Source organism: Hypanus sabinus, chromosome 31 (assembly GCF_030144855.1).
Source record: "Hypanus sabinus isolate sHypSab1 chromosome 31, sHypSab1.hap1, whole genome shotgun sequence".
Taxonomy (NCBI): Eukaryota; Metazoa; Chordata; class Chondrichthyes; order Myliobatiformes; family Dasyatidae; genus Hypanus; species Hypanus sabinus.
Window position 1 is genome coordinate 24,232,794 of NC_082736.1, and position 24,251 is coordinate 24,257,044.

Genomic DNA, 24,251 nt, shown 5'->3' on the forward strand with positions numbered 1-24,251 from the left:
CGGAGATGATGGGGAATTTCTTTAGCTACAGAGTGGTGAATTCATTGCCACAGACGGCAGTTGAGGCCAAGTTATTGATTAAATTTAAAGCAGAGGTTGATAGGTTCTTAGTCAGGGCACCAAAGCTTATGAGGAGAAGGCAGGAGAGTCGGGCTGAGAGGGATAATGAATCGGCCATGATGGAAAAGCAGAGCAGACTTGATGGGCTGAATGGCCTAATTTTTGCTCCTGCTTCTTGTATATCTATCTTTCTCCAGGGAGACTGGCTTTTGCACAGTAACTTTATATTTTGCACTATACTGCTGCCGCATAAAAAGGAAATTTCATGATGTGAGTGATGATAAACCTGTTCCTGACCTGGTTCTCTATCGTGGACTGAGAGTGGGAAGGGGCAGGGAGAGGGGAGGGAGCGGGAAGCACCAGAGAGGCATTCTGTAATGATCTGTAAACCAGTTGTTGCCTGGCGTCTCAGGGCTGGGTGTGCCTGCAACTGCCCCACCTCCTGCCCCTTGCATTCCTCCTCTGCCTCCTGTCCCACACCCCTCCGCGGTGCTCCACCCTTGCCATTCCCAACATCCTTTGCTCCCGCCATATTGACAAACTTTGTTCTTCGCTCCACGTTGACAAAAGTCTTAGGCACCCTAGCTATATAAATGTGCCGAAGACTTTTACGCAGTACTAGACACTACCTTCAGGTTTCGGGGGGGGGGGGGGGGGGAATCACTGACTCTGTGACGTGACTGTCTCAAACAAATCTGAAACAAAACCAATCTCCCGGAACCTGCAGCATTCATCTCTAACTTGGATGGATATTCCGGAACATTCTGCCTGGGGCAGAGGTGTCCACAGAAGGCTGCGAACTAAGTGTGGTAAAATGAGGGGTGGAGGCTTGATGCCCGTGGGCATGGCAGACAAGAGGCACCTGCTCCTGGTCTAGAGTTCAACCTCTCTCTTTAAGGTGCAGCCCGATGGTGGTAAAACTTATTATGTCCCTGTTTGCCCACCTGCCCATACCCCTTCCATCAGCTCCTTCAAAATTTACTTTCAGGTTGACCAATACTGCAGGGAGTGGGTGAGAAGGAGATTGAATTGTGCTTGGAGTTGTACAAAATGGGCCCTTCGGCCCGAATCATCTATGCCCACCCAAGGTGCCCAGCTGACCTGGTCCCATTTGCGTTTTTGGCTCACGTCTGTCTAAACCAGGGGTTCCCAACCTGTGGTCCACAGACCCCTTCATTGATGGTGTTGGTCCGTGGTGTATAAAAGGGTTGGGAACTCCTCCTCTAAACCTTTCCTATCTATATAGGAAAGTGCCTTTCAAACACTGTAATTGTACCTGCCTCTACCACTTAGCTTCCTAACTTAAGCCTGTTGTCCGTCATGGGGTATAGGCTGCCGACAGCAGCTCGGCAAAGTATCTGTCCTGGGTCAGTCTTTCAAGTCGTCCCCATCTTGGTGGATCCTTCGTCTCCCAGCGATGAGGTCCTTGGAGCGTCTGTAACTCTGGGTTTTTACAGCATGGGTTGCTGGCCCCATGACCGACCCTCCTCCTTTCACAGCCAGCCTTGAACAGTCCAGGAGAAGTTCTAACGCTTAACACCCACCACCTTCTGTCAGAATCAGAATCACTGATAAATGTTGTGAAATTCGACTTTGTGGCAGCAGTACAGTGAAATTCATGATATTGGAGAAAAAAAATTGAATTAAAATATGTACAAAATAGCTAAATTAAATAAATAGTACAAAGAACGGAAATAAAAAAAAAGTAGTGTTCATGGGTTCGGTGACTATTCAGAAATCGGCCGGCAGAGGGGAAGAAGCTGTTCCTGAATTGATGAGTGTATGCCTTCAGGCTCCTGTACCTCCTCCCTGATGGTAACAATGAGAAGAGACAAAATCAGGTTTAATGTCACTAGTGTGTGTCATGAAATTCATTAACTTTATGGCAGCAGTACAATGCAATACATGATAGATGAATATAGAGGGAAGAAAACTGAACTACGTTCAGTTTTGTCTGTTAAATAGCTACGGTAAAATAAGTCATGCAAAAGAAAATACAGAAATAAAAAAAGTGGTGAGGTAGTGTTCACGGGTTCAATGTTCCTTTAGGAATCGGATGGCAGAGGGGAAGAAGCTGTTCCTGAATCGCTGAGTGTGTGCCTTCAGGCTCCTGTACCTCCTCCCTGATGGTAGCAATGAGAACAAGGCGTGACCTGGGTGGTGGGGGTCCTTAATAAGGTATTGCTCCTTGAAGATATCCTGGATACCATGGAGGCTAGTACCCATGATGGAGCTGAGTGAGTTTAACAACTCTTAACTTGATATCCTGTGCAGTAGCCCCCCCCCCCAATTTCCCCTTTATGTAAGAACTCTTGCCCCTTTATATCTTCTCCTCCCCTCACCTTAAACTGATGCCCTTGAGTTCTAGGCTCCCCTTCTGAGAAGCTCCCAGATGTTTCTGTTGAAAAATAAAACGCCTCCTATGATTTTATAAAACTTTATCAACAGACAATAGATGCAGGAGTCGGCCATTCGGCCCTTCAAACCCAGCACGGCCATTCAATGTGATCATGGCTGATCATCACAATCATCCGTTCCTGCCTTCTCCCCATATCCCTTGACTCTGCTATCTTTAAGAGCTCTATTTAACTCTTTCTTGAATGCATCCAGAGAATTAGCCTCCACTGCCTTCTGAGGCAGAGCATTCCACAGATCCACAACTCTCTGGGGGGAAAAGTTTTTCCTCAACTCCGTTCTAAATGGCCTACCCCTTATTCTTAAACCATGGCCTCTGGTTTTGGACTCCCCCAACATCGGGAACATGTTTCCTGCCTCAAGCATGTCCAATCCCTTAATAATCTTATATGTTTCAATCAGATTCCAGTGTGTACAAGCCCAGTCGCTCCAATTAGGGACAATTAGAAGACTCATAGATGGATGAAAGGAAAATGGAAGCTTCTGCGGGAGGGAAGCGTTGGGCTGATCCTGGAGTGGGTTAAGCGGTTGACACAATATTGTGGGCTGAAGGGCCCATGTTGGACTCGGCCATTAAAAACGACTGTTTATTGCTCTCCATAGATGCTGTCTGACCTGCTGAGTTCCTCCAGCTCAAGATTTCCAGGATCTGGAGAGTCTCTAGTGTTTACGTTCTATGTACCCAGACACTGTGAAAAGTTTCTGTCTGCCATCCAGACAGACCATTCCACACACTGAGGTTGCAGAAAGAAAATCATGTAGGTAGGATAGTGGCATTACTGGTAACAGATGAAACAGCCAACTATCGTATCAATCACACTTTTTCTGGAAAACAATCACTGTAATCAATAGCCTGTGACTTTCCTTTAGGAGTTGAGCTTTTGAACCACCTGCATTTTTACGATGTGAACTGAAAATTCGAGGCAGGAGGGGTTACAGCTTGGCGTGTACAGGCCAGATTGAGGCGACGGGACACGGACCGGAGACCGAGGAGCGGGCCAATATGGCTGGGGCGTACTTTGAGAGAATTTGAGGCAGGAGGGGTTACTGCTTGGCATGTACAGGCCAGATTGAGGCGACGGGACACGGACCGGAGACCAAGGAGCGGGCCAATATGGCTGGGGCGTACTTTGAGAGAATTCGAGGCAGGAGGGGTTACAGCTTGGCGTGTACAGGCCAGATTGAGGCAACGGGACACGGACCGGAGACCGAGGAGCGGGCCAATATGGCTGGGGCGTACTTTGAGAGAATTCGAGGCAGGGCGGCAGGACCCGTGCCCGAGAGTGAAGAACAAGCCGACAATTGACCAATGTGAGAATCAGTCCAGATTGGAAAGCTCGGGTATGGGCTGACTCGAGACGGTGGGGCCCAGACCCGACAGTGCATTGAAGCGACAGGTCCCGGGTCCGACAGCGAGTTTACAGGCTGATGTTTGGTCAGTTTAAGTGCTGGGTCAGATTGCAAAGGTCAGGGTGTCGGGGCCAGAGGCAAGCGACAGGTCGGTGTTCAGTTCAGGACTCGGCAAGGTTTACTCTCTGCACTGATCTGGGGCTGAGGCCTGAAACTAACAAGCTCCTGGATCGACTGTGACAGGCTGTGAACTCACTCTCCTGCACTTTAGTTTATCGTTTGGACGATTTGGTGTTTTTTTTTTGCACATTGGGTGTTTGACAGTCTTTTTCTTTAAAAAAATGGGTTCTACTAGGTTTCTTTGTGGCTGCCTGTGACGAATCTCAAGGTTGTATATAGTATAGTTTCTCTGATAATAAATATTCTTGGAACTTTGAACAGAGGCTGTTAGTCAGTCAGACATGTTGGACAGGATGCAGAGAATGGAGGGATACGGAGCACGTGTAGGTAGAAGAGGTTCTGATTAATTTGACTTCAGGGTCAGCAGGGACACTGTGGGCTGAAGGGCCATTTCACCTGCTGGTAGTGCAGAGGAAGTGCAGTCAGACAGATGAAGTGAGACGGATTCGAGGATGAAGAGCTCAAGAGTCTGATAACTGGAAGGTAAATGCAAGGGGGTAATGCCGAGGCTTTGTAAAGCACCGACAAGGCCTGTGAGCAGCTTTTGATCTCTCATCTGAGGAAGGATGTGCTGACGTTGGAGAGGGTTCGAAAGAGGTTCACAAGAATTATTCCGGGATGGAGAGGTTTGTCATATGAAGAGCGCTTGATGGCTCTGGGCCTGTATTCACTGGAATTCAGAAGAGTTCACTGAAATCCATCAAACGTTGAAAGCCCTTGATGTGGAGAGGATGTTTCCAACAGTGGGGGAGTCCATGACCAGAGGACACGTCTCAGACTAGAGGGACGTCCGTTTAGAATGGAGATGAGGAGGAATTTCTTCAGCCAGGGAGTGGAGAATCTCTGGAATTTGTTGCCACAGACTCTAGATGCCAAGTTATTGGGTATATTTAAGGCAGAGGTTGATAGGTTTTTGGTTAGTCAGGGCATAAAGGGGTATGGGGGGGGAGAAGGCAGGAGATTGGTGCTGAGAGGGAAAATAGATCGGCCATGCTGAAATGGCGGAGCAGACTTGATAGACTAAATGGCCTAATGCTGCTCCCCTCTCAACCTTCTAAATTCCAGTATATACATGCCCAGTCACTCCAATCTGTCAACATATGACAGTCCCGCCATCCCGGGAATTAACCTCGTGAACTAACGCTGCACTCCCTCAATAGCAAGAATGGCCTTCCTCAAATTTGGAGATCAAAACTGAATACAAAACTCCAGGTACCCCTCGACGGTTCCTTCACTTTAAGTTTAGGAATTGGATGGCAGAGGGGAAGAAGTTGTTTCTGAGTCATTGAGTGTGTGCCTTTAGGCTCCTGTACCTCCTTCCTGATGGTAGCAATGAGAAGAGGGCATGACCTGGCTGGTGGACGTCATCCCTCCACGGTTCCTTCACCCTAAGTCCCAGCCTATCCAGTCATCACTGAGCCCATGAGTTCTGGCAACATCTAGTGAAACTTTTCTGCACGCTCTCCAGCTTGATCATGCCTGTCCTATGCCGATCAGAAGGCACTCGGTGTTTCAGACGTGCTCCCACCAGCGTCACGATGTCCCAATTCTCTTACTCAATGACCTCTGTCGGATGAAGGCAAGCATATCATTGGGTATACTTAAAGTGGAGGTTGAGGGGTTCCTGATTAGTCAGGGTGTCAAAGGTTCCGGGGAGAAGGCTGGGGAATGGGGTTGAAAGGGACGATAAATCAGCCGTCACGGAATGGCGGACCAGACTCGGTGGGCCAAATGGCTTAATTCTGCTCTTGTGAAAATCACGCTAGAAAATCTGCAGATACTGGAAATCCGGAGAGCAACACACAAGCACAAACTCAGCAGGTCGGGCAGCATCCACGAAAAGAGTGAGCAGTCAACGCTTCTGGCCAAGGCCTCCCTTTTGAACTGAGAGAGAAGGGGCGAGGTGTCTGAATTAAAAGGCAGGGCAGGGAGATAGGGGAACGAGGTGAGCTGGAAGGTGATAGGTGAAGCCAGGTGAGTGGGAAAGGTCAAGGGCTGCTCTCCTCTCCTTTCATATTCATTCTTCTCCAGCCCTTGACCTCTCCCACCCACCTGTTAAGTCCTGGCCTGTCTTATCTTCCCAAAATGCATCACTTTGCACTTGTCTGGATTGAATTCCATCTGCCGTCCCTTCGCCCAGTTTCCCAGCGGATCTCAGTCCTGTAGTATCAGACAGCTTTCTTCACCGTTCCTCGTGAAGCCAGGTTTTAGAGCTCCCCGATGAGTCTATAATACTGTGTAGAGTTAATAATGCGTACACAGAACATCATTCACTGGAGAGAAGTGTCAAGTGTTGATGTAGTTCATAATTCACTGTGTAGGAGTGGGGAGGCACACTGACGTAAGGAGCAGGGCTCCAGAGATCCAAAGTTCAAAGTAGATTTATTGTCGAGCAACGTACATGCTGCCATGGGATTTATTTTCTTACAGGCATTTACAGGAAAAATGAAATACTACAGAGTTTATGAAAAACTCTACATAACCAGACAATTACGAACAAAACAATCAACGTGCAAAAGAAGACACATTTTTTAAAAAACAAAATAATACTGAGAACATGAGTTGAAAAATGTCTTTGAAAGTGGTGGTAGAATGAGTTCAGAGTCGCGGTAATTGAAGTTGCCACACCGGTAACATTGTAGGGTGACAACCAACGATTCTGTTCTCTAATTCTGTTTTTACGGCTGGGCGGACCAGCCTGTGCTCTGAGCAGGAGTTTTGACACGGCCTGATAACTGTGCGGCACTTTAATAAAGCATTCTATTAAAGAAATGCCCTGCTGCGGGGCAACAGAGTCTGTGTGCATGGGAGCATTTCAGTCACTGTGCGGCTTCCCAGCTTACAGTGGAGCAGTGGTAATAACCGTTCCTGACCCTGGTGGTGTGGTACCTCCTGCCCGATGGCAACAGCGAGATGGGAACGTGGCCTGAATGGTGGTGTTGCCCTTCATGATGAATGCTGCTTTCCTGTGGCAGCTGTACTTGTAGATGTGCTCATTGAGGGGTACGTCCGTGACGGACTGGGCAGCATCCATTCCCAGGCGTTGGTGTTACTCATGAAATACCCTGGTTTAAGACCGCACTTTATTTTATTGAGTCAGGTATGCGATTGGGTATTTCACTTTCTGCAGATTTTCACAAAATGCTATGTGTTTCTTTAATTACATTACAGTCGGCCCTCCTTATCTGCGAGGGTTTGGTTCCAGGACCCCCCCCCCCCCCCGCGGATACCAAAAAACGTGGATGCTGAAGTCCCTTATTTAACCTGTTTCAGTGTGGTGGACTTTAGGACCCAGCGGAACCCCGGACCTTATTTAACCTGTCTCAGTGCGGTGGACATTAGGACCTGGTGGAACCCCGGACCTGATTTAACCTGTCTCAGTGCAGTGGACATTAGGACCCAGCGGAACCCTGGACCTTATTTAACCCGTCTCAGTGCGGTGGACATTAGGACCCAGCGGAACCCCGGACCTTATTTAACCCGTCTCAGTGCAGTGGACATTAGGACCCAGCGGAACCCCGGACCTTATTTAACCTGTCTCAGTGCAGTGGACTTTAGGACCCAGCGGAACCCCGGACCTTATTTAACCTGTCTCAGTGCGGTGGACTTTAGGACCCAGCGGAACCCCGGACCTTATTTAACCTGTCTCAGAGCAATGGACATTAGGACCTGGAGCTCTGAATCCTCAGTGTTTATGTTCATGAAAATAATCACGATCACGATTGAAAATAAAGTGGAAGTAATAACGCGATTGGAAAGAGGTGAAACACCATCGGTCACTGGAAAAGTGTTAGGCTACGTCGGTCAACGATCGGAACAATTTTAATGGAGCATGTGAAAGGCCCTGCCCTGATGAAAGCTACAATTATTACTAAGCAATGCAGGGGTTTAATTATTGAAATACATACGTTTCTTAAGTGTTTTATATGTTTAGAAAGGTAAAATATATACTATATACTAAGACAAACATTTGACTAACTGACGCTAAATAATACCAGATGTACCTGTTCCGACTTCAAATCCGACTTAAAGACGGACTCAGGAACAGAACTTGTTCATAACCTGGGGACTGCCTGTACTTTTAAATCATATCTAGATTGCTTATAATACCTAATAAAATGTAAATGCGATGTAAATAGTTGTTATACTGTATTGTTTAGGGAATAATGACGAGAAAAAAATGTCTGTACGTGCTCTAACAACGAGTGCTGGAGAGAGAACTTCCAGGTTTTCCCGATCTGCAGTTGGTTGAATCCGCGCATGTGGAATCTGCGGATAAGGAGGACCGACTGTACACAAATGAATAATCCAGTTGATTGATAAGTTAGGCTTATTGAATCAGCCAGTATGATTTGCCTTGTTAATATTTGGCTAGAAAGATGCCCCGGACCATTGTAGTGGGATTGAGGGTAGCCGTTTTCTAGGGAGAGGGGAAAGGAGAGAGAGATGAAAGAATGGAGACAGGCGACAGACACGAGTGAAGAACATGAAGCAACGCTCACAGAACCCATTTGGAAGGACAGATACTGCTGTCAGAAAATCCTCCTGTGGACATGAAGAACGTACTGTTACGAAACCCCGTAACTGGGTCACTGACCAGCAAAGATAGAGAGGTCCGTTGAAGTCTGATGGTACTATTTTTAAAAGTATTTATTGATAAAGGGGCACAAACATAAGATTAATGCAAACATACAGGTAATATACGTCATCAATACTGAATCTAAAAGCGTGGGTATAATAAGAATCAAGAAGAAACAGCTCTATCGTTGTCTGGGGGATAATGTATTGTCCGATGGAAATACAAAAGTCACTCTTAGTTCGTTCAAGCTGCAGCTTTTTGGGTTTAAGAGAGAGATGGTTTAAACTTGCCCAGGTCTTTTATGAAGTCAATCCGTTGAGTCGGGGAGTTGGTTTCCCCGTTGTTAGCTAAAAGCCGTTTTCCATGTTACAAGCCACCAGTTCCAGGCAACGGAACTGAACGCAAGTGACCTCCTTCAAATGGCGTCCCGCGATCACGGGAGTGCTAGTGTTTCTTCTGATGCGTCTGAGGGGCTGTTCCTACAGACCCTCTTTTATCCTGACTCGCAGGGTCACAGATGTCAATCAGGTTGGGGGTGATGCAATCCCTCCCTCAACCAGCCCACTTTGCCTGAGGGCGTTCACGTAGCATAGTCTCCAATCCACAAATTCGCCTTCCGGAGACAATGGCCATGTCCCGTAGCTTTACATCGCCGGGGAAATGAGACATTCTGCACGGCTCTCTCTCATTTCCTGGGCCCCCTGACTCAACCCAACAGTGATCTTGCGATTCTCACAAAGGAGGGGGCTACCCCGCACCCTTCGGCCTCTCAGAGCTGTGGTACATTCATAACAGTACAGATAACTTGTAATTAGCTAGCTCTCACATGACCTTGGAGAATGTTTGATGCTTTGCCCTTGGAAATGGCGTGGATATTTATTTATGTTTCGCCTGGACTGTATTCTCAGGCAGAATTGTTTGGTACTGTGAGTAAGTGAAGTGAAGCACACCGGGTTGACTACACGACAATGAGCTCCGATGATTATGTGCACATTTTAGGTTAAGATATGTGTAATGGGCACTTTTCTTTATTTTGCTTGCTATAGTTTAAAATATTTTGACAGTACAATTTCAATTTCAATTTGTACTGGTGTGGGTTAAATTTTTGTTTCCTGGTGAACAGTAAATTTGCATGAGTGTGTGAGCGTTCAGAGAACTGATGGCCTAATTTTTCCTTAAAAAAACGTTCAAACTTTTATGTGTTGTGTTCACCCAAATCAAATTTTACCCTAGACGTGTTGATTTATCGGAAATGGCCTCCTCATCGTTATTCTCCATGCGTTGTAGAGCAGTGTTGGTGCTAGGTTGGGTTCACAGTAATAGCTAATTCATTTCTATTATTTAGATGGGGAGAAAATTCAAAAATCAGAAGTGCAAAGGGACTTGGGGGTCCTAGCGCAGGATACCCTAAAGGTTAACCACCAGGTTGGATCGGCAGAAAGGAAAGCAAAAGCTGTGTTGGCATTCATTTCCAGAGGAATAGTGTGTGAGAGTACGGAGGTGTTGATGAGGCTCTATGGGGCACTGCTGAGACCCCATTTGGAATACTGTGTGCAGTTTTGGGCCCCCTATCTTAGAAAGGATGTGCTAATATTGGAGAGCAGAGAAGATTCACGAGGATGATTCCTGGAATGCAGGGGCTAACATATGAGGAGTGTTTGTCAGCTCTTGGATTGTATTCATTAGAGTATAGAAGAATGAGAGGGCATCTCATAGAAACATTTCTAATGTTGAAAGGGTTGGACAGAGTAGATGTGGAAAGGCTGTTTCCCTTGGTGGGTGAGTCCAGGACAAGAGGTCACAGTCTTAGAATTAGAGGGTATGCATTTAAAACGGAGATGAGGAGAAATTTTTTTTAGCCAGAGGGTCGTGGATTTATGGAATTCGTTGCCACATACAGCTGTGGAGGCCCAATCATTGAGGGTTTTTAAGGAGGAGATTGACAGGTATCTAATTAGCCAGGGTATCAAGGGAGAAGAGCCGGAAATTAAACTAGACGGGAGAATAGTTTAGCGCATGGTGGAGTGGCGGAGCAGACTCGATGGCCGAATGGCCTGCTTCTGCTCCTTTGTCTTGTGATTAGGAGCCTACGGTGAGAGGGTTACACTTATTATTCCTGAGTGACGCTGATGTACTGTGAAAGGACAACACAAATGCTGGAGGAACTCAGCGGGTCAGGAAGGATCGGCGGAGAGAAATGGCAGTAGAAGTTTTGGGTTGAAACTCTTGCTCTTGACTGGAAAGGAGAAGCAGAGTGGACTCTCCACATTTTTACACTGGATATTGTGGAAATATATCTGTAACCCTGAAGTCTTCATGAATTTTAAACTTCTGTAAAATGTAGTGTGACAAAATGGAACCTGTGTGATCCCAGAGTGCTTAGCTGGTTTGTTGAAGTGCTTCGATGAAAGGCTTACAAGAAAGAGGCGTGTGTTTTATAGTTTGTGTGTGTGTGTCTTTTATAGCAGGGAGTGTTTTGACAACAGCCGAAAGACAGGACGTGGCTGTTGGGGGGAGGAAACCTCAAAAGACAAATGGACTAATTAAAGACAAATGCAACTCATTTAAGACAGATGCGGATAAGAAATGAACTACTGGACTCTACTCTTAAAAAAAAACAATCTGTTTTGAGCTGAAAGATTGAAGCTACCTGGTCACCGAATTATAGGAAAGATGTCAACAAAATAGAGAGAGTACAGAGGATATTTACTAGAATGTTACCTGGGTTTCAGCACCTAAGTTACAGGGAAAAGTTGAACAAGTTAGGTCTTTATTCTTTGGAGTGTAGAAGGTTGAGGGGGGACTTGATAGAGGTATTTAAAATTATGAGGGGGATAGATAGAGTTGACGTGGATAGGCTTTTTCCATTGAGAAAAGGGGAGATTCAAACAAGAGGACATGAGTTGAGAGTTGGGGGCAAAAGTTTAGGGGTAACACGAAGGGGAACTTCATTACTTAGAGAGTGGTAGCTGTGTGGAACGAGCTTCCAGAAGTGGTAGTGGCAGGTTCGATATTGTCATTTAAAGTAAAATTGGATAGGTATATGGACAGGAAAGGAATGGAGGGTTATGGGCTGAGTGCAGGCTGGTGGGACTAGGTGAGGGTAAGCGTTCAGCACGGACTAGAAGGGCCGAGATGGCCTGTTTCCATGCTGTAATTGTTATATGGTTACCTACCAACAACTTAATATACGGAGGTAGACTTTCCCTTGTAAGTAATATACAGGTAGTCCCCGAGTTGCGAACTTCCGACTTATGGACAACTCGTACTTACGAACTGAGGAAGGAGAACGCCGTCTGCCATTTTAAGTTGTTGCTGTTGACACTGTGTTGAGTGTGTAACTTGTATTTGGCTTAAATTTTTCTTAGCGAGATTCACCCTGACCCAGACCCGCCTGTTCTCGTTGGCTGGTGGCGCAGTGAGATCAGTGCCAGGCTGGAGAACACAAGTTCCAAAGTGCGATCCAGTGACAGACTACTCTCATGCCAGATAATACTAAGTAATACCAGATGTACTTGTTCCGACTTGCGTACAAATCCGACTTAAAGATGGAACTCATACCCGGGGACTGCATATGTGCATATAATTTGATGTGCATATAATTTGATCCACTCTTAAGTCTGTTGTCATCTGATACTGTATATAAAAAGACTTAGCTGTGAATGGTACATGGCACTACCTTCCTCCCCCCCCCCCCCCACCTCCCCACCACTTTCTTTCCAGTCCATTTGAAGGGTCATGGCCCAAAAGTGACCATTTTCCTCCCCAGGCACTGCCTGACCTGTTGGGTTCCCACAGGGCCGTTGATCCAGATTCAGGCATCTGTCTCTATTTTGAAAAAGGGAAGCAGAACTTTCTAAGCCCTCGTTGCTTGTGGACTCTGTCTGGTACTGTTCCCCTTTATCAGAGTGATTCTGGAACGATGGCCGCCTCTGAGCCTGTCCTGCATAGCGGTTGTTCCCCACTAAGATGAGATCTATGGCCGCCCCTACCTACATTCCACCTAACCTGACATTGTGCCTCTTCTTCCCGCAGTCAGCGATGCGGTGGCAATCCGGATAGAAAGTGGGATCCTGGAGCAGACCGGTGCATCCTCGGACGTGCTGGAAAGTGACACCATGGACCACTACCGCACCTTCCAGATGCTGGAGCGGCTCCTGCACAGCCCCCCGAAACTGATCAACCAGCTGCTCTTCCAGATACCCCCGCAGATGCAGTCCATGCTGATTGAGAAGTAAGCCTTGGTAATACGGGAAATTAAATCCAGAAAAAATAATCGGAGCCCTGGATCAGCAACTGGAACTAACTGGTTCAGTAAACTGCCTGGAAGTGTGTCTGATGGGATGATGCGGAGGGAGCTTCACTCCGTGTCTGATCCCGGGAGTGTGTGATGGGACGGTCTGGAGGGTGATTCACTCCGTGTCTGACCCCGGGATTGTGTGATGGGACGGTGTAGAGGGAGCTTCACTCTGTGTCTGACCCCGGGAGCGTGTGATGGGACGGTGTGGGGGGGAGCTTCACTCTGTCTGACCCCGGGAGTGTGTGATGGGATGGTGTGGAGGGTGCTTCACTCTGTGTCTGACCCCAGGAGTGTGTGATGGGACGGTGTGGAGGGAGCTTCACTCTGTGTCTGACCCCGGGAGTGTGTGATGGGACGGTGTGGAGGGTGCTTCACTCTGTGTCTGACCCCAGGAGTGTGTGATGGGACGGTGTGGAGGGAGCTTCACTCTGTGTCTGACCCCGGGAGTGGGTGATGGGACGGTGTGGAGGGAGCTTCACTCTGTGTCTGACCCCAGGAGTGTGTGATGGGACGGTGTGGAGGGAGGGTCACTCTGTGTCTGACCCCGGGAGTGTGTGATGGGACGGTGTGGAGGGAGCTTCATTCTGTGTCTGACCCCGGGAGTGTGTGATGGGACGGTGTGGAGGGAGGTTCACTCTCTGTCTGACCCCAGGAGTGTGTGATGGGACGGTGTGGAGGGAGTTTCACTCTGTGTCTGACCCCGGGAGTGTGTGATGGGACGGTGTGGAGGGAGCTTCACTCTGTGTCTGACCCCGGGAGTGTGTGATGGGACGTTGTGGAGGGAGATTCACTCTGTGTCTGATCCCGGGAGTGTGTGATGGGACGGTGTAGAGGGAGATTCACTCTGTGTCTGACCCCGGGAGTGGGTGATGTGATGGTGTAGAGGGAGGGTCACTCTGTGTCTGACCCCAGGAGTGTGTGATGGGACGGTGTGGAGGGAGATTCACTCTGTGTCTGACCCCGGGAGTGAGTGATGGGACGGTGTGGAGGGAGCTTCACTTTGTGTTTGACCCTTTTTTTACAAAATCCTTTATTACACATATCGGTGCTATACAATATATACAAAACAGTGGCAAACACAATTACTTCACTACAAATAGACAATAGACATTACACCAGAATGTTGCCTTCTCTATCCACGATGACATTTACACCCCGCGGAGCCCAACGGTCTCGAAACTCCTCTAAGGTCGTCGTGGACTGCGTGTGTTCTTTTTCAATATTTACCTGGGCACGAACATACCCCCTAAACATTGCCAGGCAGTCTGCCTGGGGAGATCCTCCCGCCACCCGTTTCCAAGAGCCCTGAATGGCGGATTTTGCCAGCCCCAGGAGCAAGTTTACAAGGACATCCTCATCCCTCCATGCTCCCCTCCTTACTGGATGACCATATACAAATAGGGTGGGGCTAAAATGTAGCCAGAAGGCGAGAAGCAGCCCACGTAAATATGCAAAAAGGGGTTGCAGCCTCACACACTCCATGTAATTGTGGTACACGGTCTCCTCCAGCCCGCAGAAGTGGCATGCGGGTGGGAGATCCGTGTACAAACTAAAGAACTTATTGCAGGGCACCGCTCTATGCAGCACCCTCCAGTGGAGATCCCCCAGGTGCATGGGAAGAACCCTCTTGTAAAGGGACTTCCAGTGGGGACCCTCCTCACCTCCGGGTGGAAAGACCGACCACCATGGCGTGTCGGGACGGTGGACAAGGGCAAGGAAGTGGAGGGTGTGGAGCAGCCCATACAAATACCTCCTACTTGCATCCCTGAATGGGACTGTGGGTATCGATGAGAGACGGCTCAAGTTGTGTGGACATGGCTCCCGGAGAAGATTGCGGGGTCTGGGCCCAAGCAGCAGCTCAGCCTGAGTCGGTCCACACACCTGTGCCGCACCGACATCCACTGAGGTAGGGGAAGGGTTGGCCAGGACCCCGCCCTCCGCCTGAGGAGGGGATTCCCGGCCTGAGGCGACCATGTTCCAGACTCTCAGTAGGTCCTGATAGAAGCCGGGCAGACTCCGCAAAGCAGTATGGCTGATGCCTGCTGGTGGTAGCCACATGTCTTCATGAAGACAACAGCCCCTCCGGAGGAAGAAAGTCGCCGACACGTGCCACCTGGGAGGGTGCTCGGCGTCCAGGAATCTCTGCAGAGTCCTGAGGCGGAGAGCCGTCAGTTGCGTTCGGACGCACACCAGCCCTCTCCCACTGGGAGACTCAAGATCGCTGCAGAGACCCAGTGTTTCCTGTTACCCCAGATGAAGTCCACTAACTTCCTCTGCATTCTTGCAACAAACGGGGCAGGAGGGGCCAAGGTGACCACAACATGGAGGCCATCAGCTGGTTTATGACCACTGTTATGAACCTCGTAACTGGGTATCTTACCAGCAAAGATAGGAGTATCTGTTGAAGTCTGATGATACTATTTTTAACAGTATTTATTAGTAAAAATACACAAAAATAATATCAATGCAAATGTACAGATAATCTACGTCATCAATACTAAACCTAAAAGTGTGGGTATAATAATAATCAATAAGAAATAAGCTCTGTTGTTGTCTAGGGGATAATGAATTGTCCAATGGAAATACAAAGTTCAGTTCAGTTCATACAGGCTGCAGTAGTTGTTGTTCACGGTGTTGCAATTGTTGGAGAGAGAGAGAGAGAATAACTTGCTGATTTTCCTTTTACGATCTTGATCCGTCTCCATCCTTTAGCTAGACCGTTCCATGGGGGACTCGTCACCCAGGCAAGGGTGGACACACACACAAGCCCCCACCGGTCTTGTAGTGTCTCTCCTGGTGTATCTGAGGGGTGTTCCCCAGACCCTACTTTTAACCCCTACTTTTAATGGGGTCTCAGGTGTCAATCAGGTTGGGTGATGCAATCCCTCAACCAGACCACTCTGGTTGCCCCCTGAGGGGTTTCAATGAATAGAACAGTACTCAATACACAATTCCTTCTTCAAGAGACAATAGCAGTAATCGCTCCCTTTGTCAATAGGAGACATTCCAACCTGTGGGCCTCTCTCACTTTAATTTTTCATGAGCGTTGTCAATAACAACTGCCTTTGCCGTTATCCTGTGTCTTTCTCATCCCCCTTGATAACAGCATTGGAATAGTAGCAATTTGCGATTCTCCAAAAGGGGGAGGGGGGCATTGGAGATTCTGTACCCTTCTGCCCATCAGAGTTGCTCATCATTCGTAACACCACCACCCTGCCTCGATAGGAAAGCACTCTGAGAAGGCCTGACCAGTGCCCCAGTTGGGCCATGACTTTCGTCTCCAGGTCCTGCCAGTTTGCCAGCCAGGTCTCCCCAGAAGGACTCAGGTAGACTCCCAGATAGAGGAGATGTCTAGTGCTCCACTCAAAAGCTCTCATCTCCTCCGGCAGGGAGTCCACCTGCCACAGACCCACTAAGAGTCCGGAACATTTTGCCCAGTTGATCCTAGCGGAGGATGCCGCTGAGAAAACTTCTTGGCACTCGCGCATCCTCAGCAGGCCATTGGGATCTGTCAACATGAGGAGTACGTCGTCGGCGTAGGCCGAGAGGACGACCTGCATGTGTGGCTCACGCAGAACCAGACCCGTCAGTCTTCGCTGAAGAAGGCTCAGGAATGGCTTGACACAGATCGCGTACAATTGACCGGACATGGGACTCCCCTGAAGTACTCCTCTCCTGAAGGGAATGGGCGCTGCCAGTGATCCATTCTTAACAAGGCACTCTGCAGCAGAGTATAGGAGCCGAACTCGGGCCACAAAATGTGGTCCAAGCCCAAAGGCCTGCAGAGTGCCCACCAGGAAACTGGTCTACCTGGTCAAACGCCTTCTCCTGGCCAAGAGAAAGAAACGCTGCCCAGGACCCAGTCTCCTGCTGCAGGTGGATCAGGTCCCATACTAGGTGGACATTGTCCTGGATGGAGTGGCCCGGGACCGTGTAAGATTGGTCAAGATGAATCACCTGTCTCAGTACTGAACCAAGACGGTTGGCCAATGCCCCGGCGAAGATCTTGTAGTCCGCGCACAAGAGGGAGACCGGGCGCCAGTTCTTTAGCAGGCGGAGGTATCCCTTCTTGGGCAGTAGGACCACAACAGCTCTCTGCCATGAGAGGGGCATTTCCCTGGTGGCTAGGCTCTCCCCTAGAACAAGGCTGTAATCAATCCTGAGGACATCTCAAAAAGCCTGATAAAACTCCACACTCAGACCATCTAAGCCAGGAGACTTACCCCTCCGGAGTTGCCAAAGGGCAGTAGACAGCTCCTCCCGAGTCAGGGGAGCGTCCAGATGTGCTGCGTCCTCTGGGCTGACCTTTGGCAAATCTTCCCAGACCTCACTGCACGCACTGCATTTGACGGATCTGGTGAGAATAAGGACCGATAGAAAGTACGGACTTCTTTGAAAATTACGTCAGGATCCGTGGTGGAGGAGCCATCAGCAGCCAGTAGCTCCATCAGCTGCTTTTGAACTCCCCGCCATTTCTCCAACGAGTTGAAGAAGGGTGAGCCGCGGTCCAAATCTTGCAGCATTTGGGTCCGCGACCTCACGTATGCACCTTGGGACTGCTGAAGCTGCAGATTCCTTAGTGTGTCCTTCTTCTCCTGGTATTCCTGCCACATTTGATGGTCTCCACCGTTCGGACCAAGACGGGACTCTAGGTCAAGCAACACTCTCTCAAGCCGCTCAATCTCAGAGCCCCGCCTCTTTGTCAACCCTCTAGTGTACTCCCGACATAAAAACCGGATGTGGGCCTTGCCCACATCCCACCACAGCCGTAGGGAACTAAACTCTCTCCGTCTCTCTCTCCAGGTGGCCCAGAACGCTCGGAATGAATCCTGGAATCGGCTGTCCTCCAGCAGCCGGTTGTTAAAGTGCCAATACCCGGATCCCACCCGAGGGTGCAGAGGAGTAAATTCCATCCACACAAGGTGATGATCCGAGCACGACACTGGCCGTATGGAGGACGCCGACACGTGGAAGACATAAGCCCGAGAGATATATAGGCGGTCTATCCGGGAACCCCCCTCTCTAGATCTTCTGGAGAAGGCACTAGAGTAGGGGTGAAGATTCCGCCAGCTGTCCACCAAGTCAAAGGAGCCGACTTGCTCCTTTAACTTTTTCGCCGATGCTGGGTCACGTTGGAGGCCCGAGTGGTCCTCCACCTCGAGGGTACTGTTGAAGTCTCCCCCGAGGATGAGTCTCCCGGATCAATGGAACTCAGCAAGGTGGACAGCTGATAGAATAGGCACGTCTGCAGCACCCCGCGCCTCGGAGCATACATGTTGATAAAATGCAACGGTACTCCATCCAGGCGCACAGCCAGGTGGAGCAGCCGGCCGGGCACAACATCTTGGACTCCTATGATTTCTGGCCGAAAGGTTGGGGCCAACAGGATTGCCACCCTGCTAGAGTTGGAGCTAAGGTGACTCATGTAGACCCCGCCCTGCCACTCCAGGAGCCAAGCGGACTCGTCCCCCGGGGTGGTATGGGTTTCCTGCAGAAAACTCCCATCCCATATCTGCGGAGAGAGCCCCTGCTACTGTTTACATTAAAACTAGCTATGGTAAGTTTCATGTCAGGAGCACACTAGTCCTCAGCACCAGTACCCTTCCCACTGAGAGCGATGGCGCCCTCAGCTGCACTCTTCCGAAGAAAACCAAGAATATTCTTCGCTTTCCGGGCCCGACTGCTACCATCGCTACCCTGTGACCCACCATCTCCCGAAGGAGCGAGGCTGCTTTCCACCCTGATGTCCCTCACCAGGTCATCCAGAAAGGATTTCAGCCACCGTCTGTCATTCCCTGACACAGCATTCCCCTTCCCCTTCCCCTTCCGTCCGAGGATGACTCTCAGGGACTTCACCAGCTTCGGCATGCTAGGCCAGCGAAGCGAGGCTAGTTTAGGTTGATGCTTTGTACCCACAGAGGAGTGAATAAACTCTCTGATCTCCTCCACAGGTATCAATGGGGATTTCTCAGGAGGGGTGAGGATGTCCATTGTCTCGCTATCAATAGAATCTCCCTCCAACCCCTCACTGCAGACAGATCCCCCATCTTCCTCCTCATGTGGTGTATAAGGTGGCTGCACTTGCAACCCACACTGCACAGCGGGTACCTCCCTCATACCTTCCCGCTCCACCGTCGCATCAGTCTTACCCACAGTTACGACGATGGAGGGAAAATCCCCAGGGGCTCCCTGCAGGCCATTAGTTGATGGGGTCAGCATGCAGGGTATATCACCCTCCCCAGGAGACAGGCATGAAGGGGACCCCAGCAGCTCTGGTCCAAGGGATTCACTGGCAGCCTGATGCTGACACTGAGAGAGCTTGGTCTCCTCTCCGCTTGTACCACTTAATACATTTGCCTCCAGGGAGGCGCTTACTGCTATTTCCTGGGTGGAGGGCTCCAGGTCTGTTTTAGTTGTGCAAACAGGCCTAGCACTAGCTTCATGCACAACCACACCTCCCACCACAGGACTGGTGGCTACATCTGGGGATTCAGGGTAAGACACAACTTCCACCCGGATCCCCACCCCTTTCTGGGACCCCCCCGCATCTACATTCTCTGCCCTCTTGGGGGAGCAATCCCTTCTCCTCTTCAAGCCGGAGGAGCACACAGGTGCGGGATTCACCGATGGAGCGTTACTCTCCGCTTCCATCACCCCGTCCGACTGTGCGCTTCCCCGAGCCTCCCGCTCCACTTCAGGGCAAATGGGCGTGAGCTCTGCGGTCTCGGGGGCCGACTTCTTCATGTGTTTAGATTTCTTCCTCACTTTCCTTCTCCGCACAGGCTCCACCCCGTCCCTCACCTGAACCTCCCTGCACGTAGCCTCAGGGTCACCCGCCTGAACCACAGGGGTAGGAGCAGAGACTGGAACAGATGTAGGAACAGGGACAGGGTTAGAGACAGGGTCAGGGGCAGGAGCAGGAATGGGATCGGGGCAGAGATAGCTGGGGCACTAGTTCCCGAAGTGGACTCCCTGGGTTTTCGGGTGCTAGGACAGTCCCTCTGAAAGTGCCCCACCTCCCCGCACGCATGGCTCCGTGGGTGCTCAACACCTGATAATCTACCCCCTTGTACCGGACAGTAAACCGGCCCTCAACTTCGTCCTCCTTTTCCAGTTTCATGAATACCTGTCACCGGCAAGAGATTATGGTACAGAGGGTGCGTCTCCTGAATTTGTGCCTGATGGCAGTTATTTCTGACCGTACTTGCCCCAAGCGTGTTAGTGCGGGAAGCAGGTCCTCGTTGGAGATGAAAGGCTTTACGTGACCGAGGACGATGCGTTGTGTGGGAGCTGTCACTAGCTTCATCTGTAAAAAGATGTTCTCCACTGTGATCCCTCTACTGAGGGCCCGATGCACCAACTCATCATTCCTCAGATAAAACACTGCCTTCCCAAACTCTTTTTCAGTGGCCAAAACACCATCTCTCCCCAACAAGTCCTCCATAGCCTCCACACACTTTTCCAGGGTAGTTCCAGTTCGCAAAATACATTGCACCCCTTGTTCAACTTTCACCGACCGAAACAGGGTGTTGTCCGGGCCTTTGCATAACTCTCCGAAGGCCTGTGACTCCCTGTAGACTGGTCCGGCATGTTGCTTCTCTGTCCGAATCGAGAATGATATGGTGGTGGTGCTGCTTATAAAGTCCTGGAGCGAGTTGAGTAACTGGCTGGAAAGGTTTGTACTTGACAGTACCTTGCTGGCTCCGTGCCAGAAATTCCAATGCCAGGAAAGGCTCCGTTAGTCCTGTAGAACTTCCAGGCTGTGAGAGGTCGAGACGTCCCAAACGATGTTTCGGCTCCTACACCGAACGTGAGCTACGACGATAGAGATGGAAGGAGGTTCTCCAGATGTCAGTGGGGCAACAACGGCGTTTGTGTCCAGTTTTTGGAGCGACCCGGCTTCCTGGCGAGTTGCCAGCGGCCACAGCTGGGAGCTACGCAGTTCGCAGCCGTCAACGAACCCCGTTCAAACTGGCAGAAAAACTCCAAACGAAGCTTCCACGCTAAACCAGCTGCTCACTTAAATGTTCAAGAGATGTTTCAAACCAATTCCAAGTAACTCATGACCTTAAATACAGCAGTTTTTCCTTGATTTCTCCCAGCACAATCAGAACAGCTCCACTGTGTCTGACCACAAGAGTGTGTGATGGGATGGTGTGGAGGGAGCTTCACTCTGTGTCTGACCCTGGGAGTGAGTGATGGGACGGCGCAGAGGGAGCTTCACTCTGTGTCCGACCCCGGGAGTGTGTGATGGGACGGTGTGGAGGGAGATTCACTCTGTGTCTGACCCCGGGAGTGTGTGATGGGACGGTGTGGAGGGAGATTCACTCTGTGTCTGACCCCGGGAGTGTGTGATGGGACGGTGTGGAGGGAGATTCACTCTGTGTCTGACCCCAGGAGTGTGTGATGGGATGGTGTGGAGGGAGTGATGATGGGATGGTATGGAGGGAGCCCTGTGTCTGTGTCCCTGCCTCAGGGATTTATAGTGAGACGGTGTAGTGGGAGTTGTATTCTACATCTGGCTGTATCTGTGGTGCTTTGCGTGACTGAAGTCAAACGAGTGAACGGACTCTCTGTTCTTCCGCCAGGTACTATCGATTTGATGAGCCGTTTGTGCGGGAGGTCCTGGGGAAGAAGCTGTCAAAAGGGACCAAGAAGGACCTGGATGATGTCAGCGCCAAAACAGGCATCACCTTGAAGAGCTGTCGGAGACAGGTAAAGGCTCACACGCTGCACTGTCTTCATCCCTGCACCAAGACGACTCGTTCCTGGTTTATCAACCAGCTTCAGTTACTGCTTAATGTCTGCTTTCCCTTCCACGAAAGATAAAATTAAATTCTTTGCTTCATAACAAGTCCTGCTCGAGGCACTTTGGTTGTCAGTTTACCTGATCCACCCAGCCAGCACTCTCTGCATGATTTTAAAGTAAGAACTACCTCTGACATCCTCCCTGTACTTTCCTCCAATCGCCTTAAAATTATACCCCCTTGTGTTAGACATTACCACCCTAGGAGAAAGTCTCTGGCTGCCCACTCACTCTATGCCCCTTATCGTCTTCAACGTGTTGTATTATTGAAAGAATGTTGAGGCTACAGAGCGGGAACGGAGGCGAGTTCCTCGAGTAGTGGAAAAATGTGAAATGAAGTCCAAAATTCAAAGAAAATGTATAATTGTGTCTCATGTACAACCCTTTCTTACAGGCATACTCAATAAATCCGTATAATAATAACCACAACAGAATGAATGAAAGACTGCACCCTTGGGCTTTCAACCAGTCTACAAAAGACAACAAATTGTGCAAATAAAAAAGAAAGAAAATAATAATAATAAATAAGCAATTAATATCGAGAACATGAGATGAAGAGTCCTTGAGAGTGAGTCCATAGGTTGTGGGGACATTTCAGTGATGGGGCAAGTGAAGTTGAGTGAAGTTATTTCCTTTGGTTCAAGATCCTGATGGTTGAGGGGTAGTAACTGTTCCTGAGCCTGGTGGTGTGACTCCTGAGGCTCCTGTATCTCCTCCTGCCCAATGACAGCAGCGAGAAGAGAGCACGGCCTAGGTGGTGGGGATTTCTGATGGTGGACACTGCTATCCTGCGACAATGCTTCACATAGATGTGCTCAGTGGTGGGCAGAGTTTTACCCGTGATGGTCTGGGCTGTATTCACTACTTTTTGTTGGATTTTCCGTTCAAGAGCATTGGTGTTTCCATACCAGGCTGTGATGCAGTCAGTCAGTATATTTTGAATCTTTGAAACATAGGGTGACAGGTCTTAAACTGGAGGAAGGCCAACTTTCAAAGTAAATTTATTATCAAGGTTCGTATGTGTCACCATATACTTCTCTGAGATTCATTTTCATGCAGGCACTCACAGTAGAGCACAAAAATACAATAGAATCAATGAAAAACTACGCATAAAGACTGACAAACAATGTGCAAAAGAAGATGACAAAAATATAATAAGTAGATAATATTGAGAACATGAGATGTAGAGTCCTTGAAAGGGAGTCCATTAGTTGTGGAATGAGCTCAGTGTTGTTCAAGAGCCTGATGGTTGTTGACAGCGGAGTGATTGTTGGTCCCAAACTGCTGACCTCCTGGGATTTTCACGCACAGCAGTCCGTAGAGTTTACGGAGAATGGTGCGAGAAACAACAAACCTCCAGTGAGCAGCGGTTCTGTGGGTGAAATGGGAGAGGTCAGAGGAGAACGGCCAGACTGGTTCGAGGTGACCGTAACTCAAATAACCACAGGTTACAACAGTGGTGTGCAGAAGAGCATCTCTGAACGCACAACACGTCGAACCTTGAAGTGGGTGGGCCGCAGCAGCAGAAAGCCATGGACAATCTCTCAGAGGAGAGATTATTTATAATTAATTTTTATTTCTAATTATTTATTAGGTACAGAGGATACCTCTATAAAAGTAACCACTGAGCGTAAACAGTCCTGGGGAGTGTTGTGAAACAGATCAAATTTTTACATTATCATCTATACAATTATTCAGTGAATTTCCCAATAATTATGTTACGGTTGTCTATATATTTTTTTTTAGAAGCTTCTTGGCTTCAGCAGCAGGTGTCACCCCATTTGAGAGGCAAAGTGTTATCACTGGAATTTCTGTTTTCTGTAGTCTGGTTTGAGAAGACCATCTGGTCTTGTCTTGTTCTCTTGACGTTCCTGTTTTGCTCTTGTACAGTACTGTGCAAAAGTCTAAGGGTACCTAAGACTGTACTGTATTTGTCAATGAGGAGTGGAGAGCAAGTTCGTCAATTTGGCAGGAGCAAAGGATGTTGGGAATGGTGAGGGTGGAGCGTTGCGGACAGGGAGTGCCGGGGCAGTGGGTGCAGACACACCCAGCCCTGAGACACCAGGCAAGGTCATTTGATTCCAAGCAATAGGTTTATTGATCATTACAGAATGTCTCTCTGGTACTTTCCGCTCCATCCCCTCTCCCTTCCCCTTTTCCCAGCCATGATTCCCTTCTCCCTATCCTCTTCCCACTCTCAGTCCACAATAGAGACCCAGATCAGAATCACTCGTGTATGTCATGAAATTTTCTTGTGCAATACATAAAATTACTACAGTACTGTGCAAAAGTCTTGGGCACCCCAGCCCAATGTGCTTCAGATTTCTGCACAGGGCTGCATGTATTTAATAAAATGGCAGTAAGCAGCAAGTTTTATGCTTTATTCTGGGTCCAAGCAAAAATGTTTGTCCTTTGCCTTTTTTCCGATCGCAAAGCACTGCTGGATATCAAGAGCATTATGTATGTCAGGTACACCCCACTAGTGACTTGTTGCAGCCTGCTTCAACCCCCAGGCTGTGCGCAATCCCTCAATTGGTGGATATGATTGGCGTAGACGTTTT

General features: G+C 49.1%; 1 protein-coding gene across 1 annotated transcript in view; it reads left to right on the plus strand.

Moving 5' to 3' along the window:
- fibpa (fibroblast growth factor (acidic) intracellular binding protein a) overlaps positions 1–24,251 on the plus strand; it is an 87,782-nt gene that overhangs the window by 13,372 nt on the left and 50,159 nt on the right. Inside the window, exons 2-3 of the mRNA XM_059955197.1 lie at positions 12,620–12,818; positions 21,473–21,599. Of these exons, the coding sequence (XP_059811180.1) occupies positions 12,620–12,818; positions 21,473–21,599 (326 nt within the window). The remainder of the gene's footprint in view (positions 1–12,619; positions 12,819–21,472; positions 21,600–24,251) is intronic.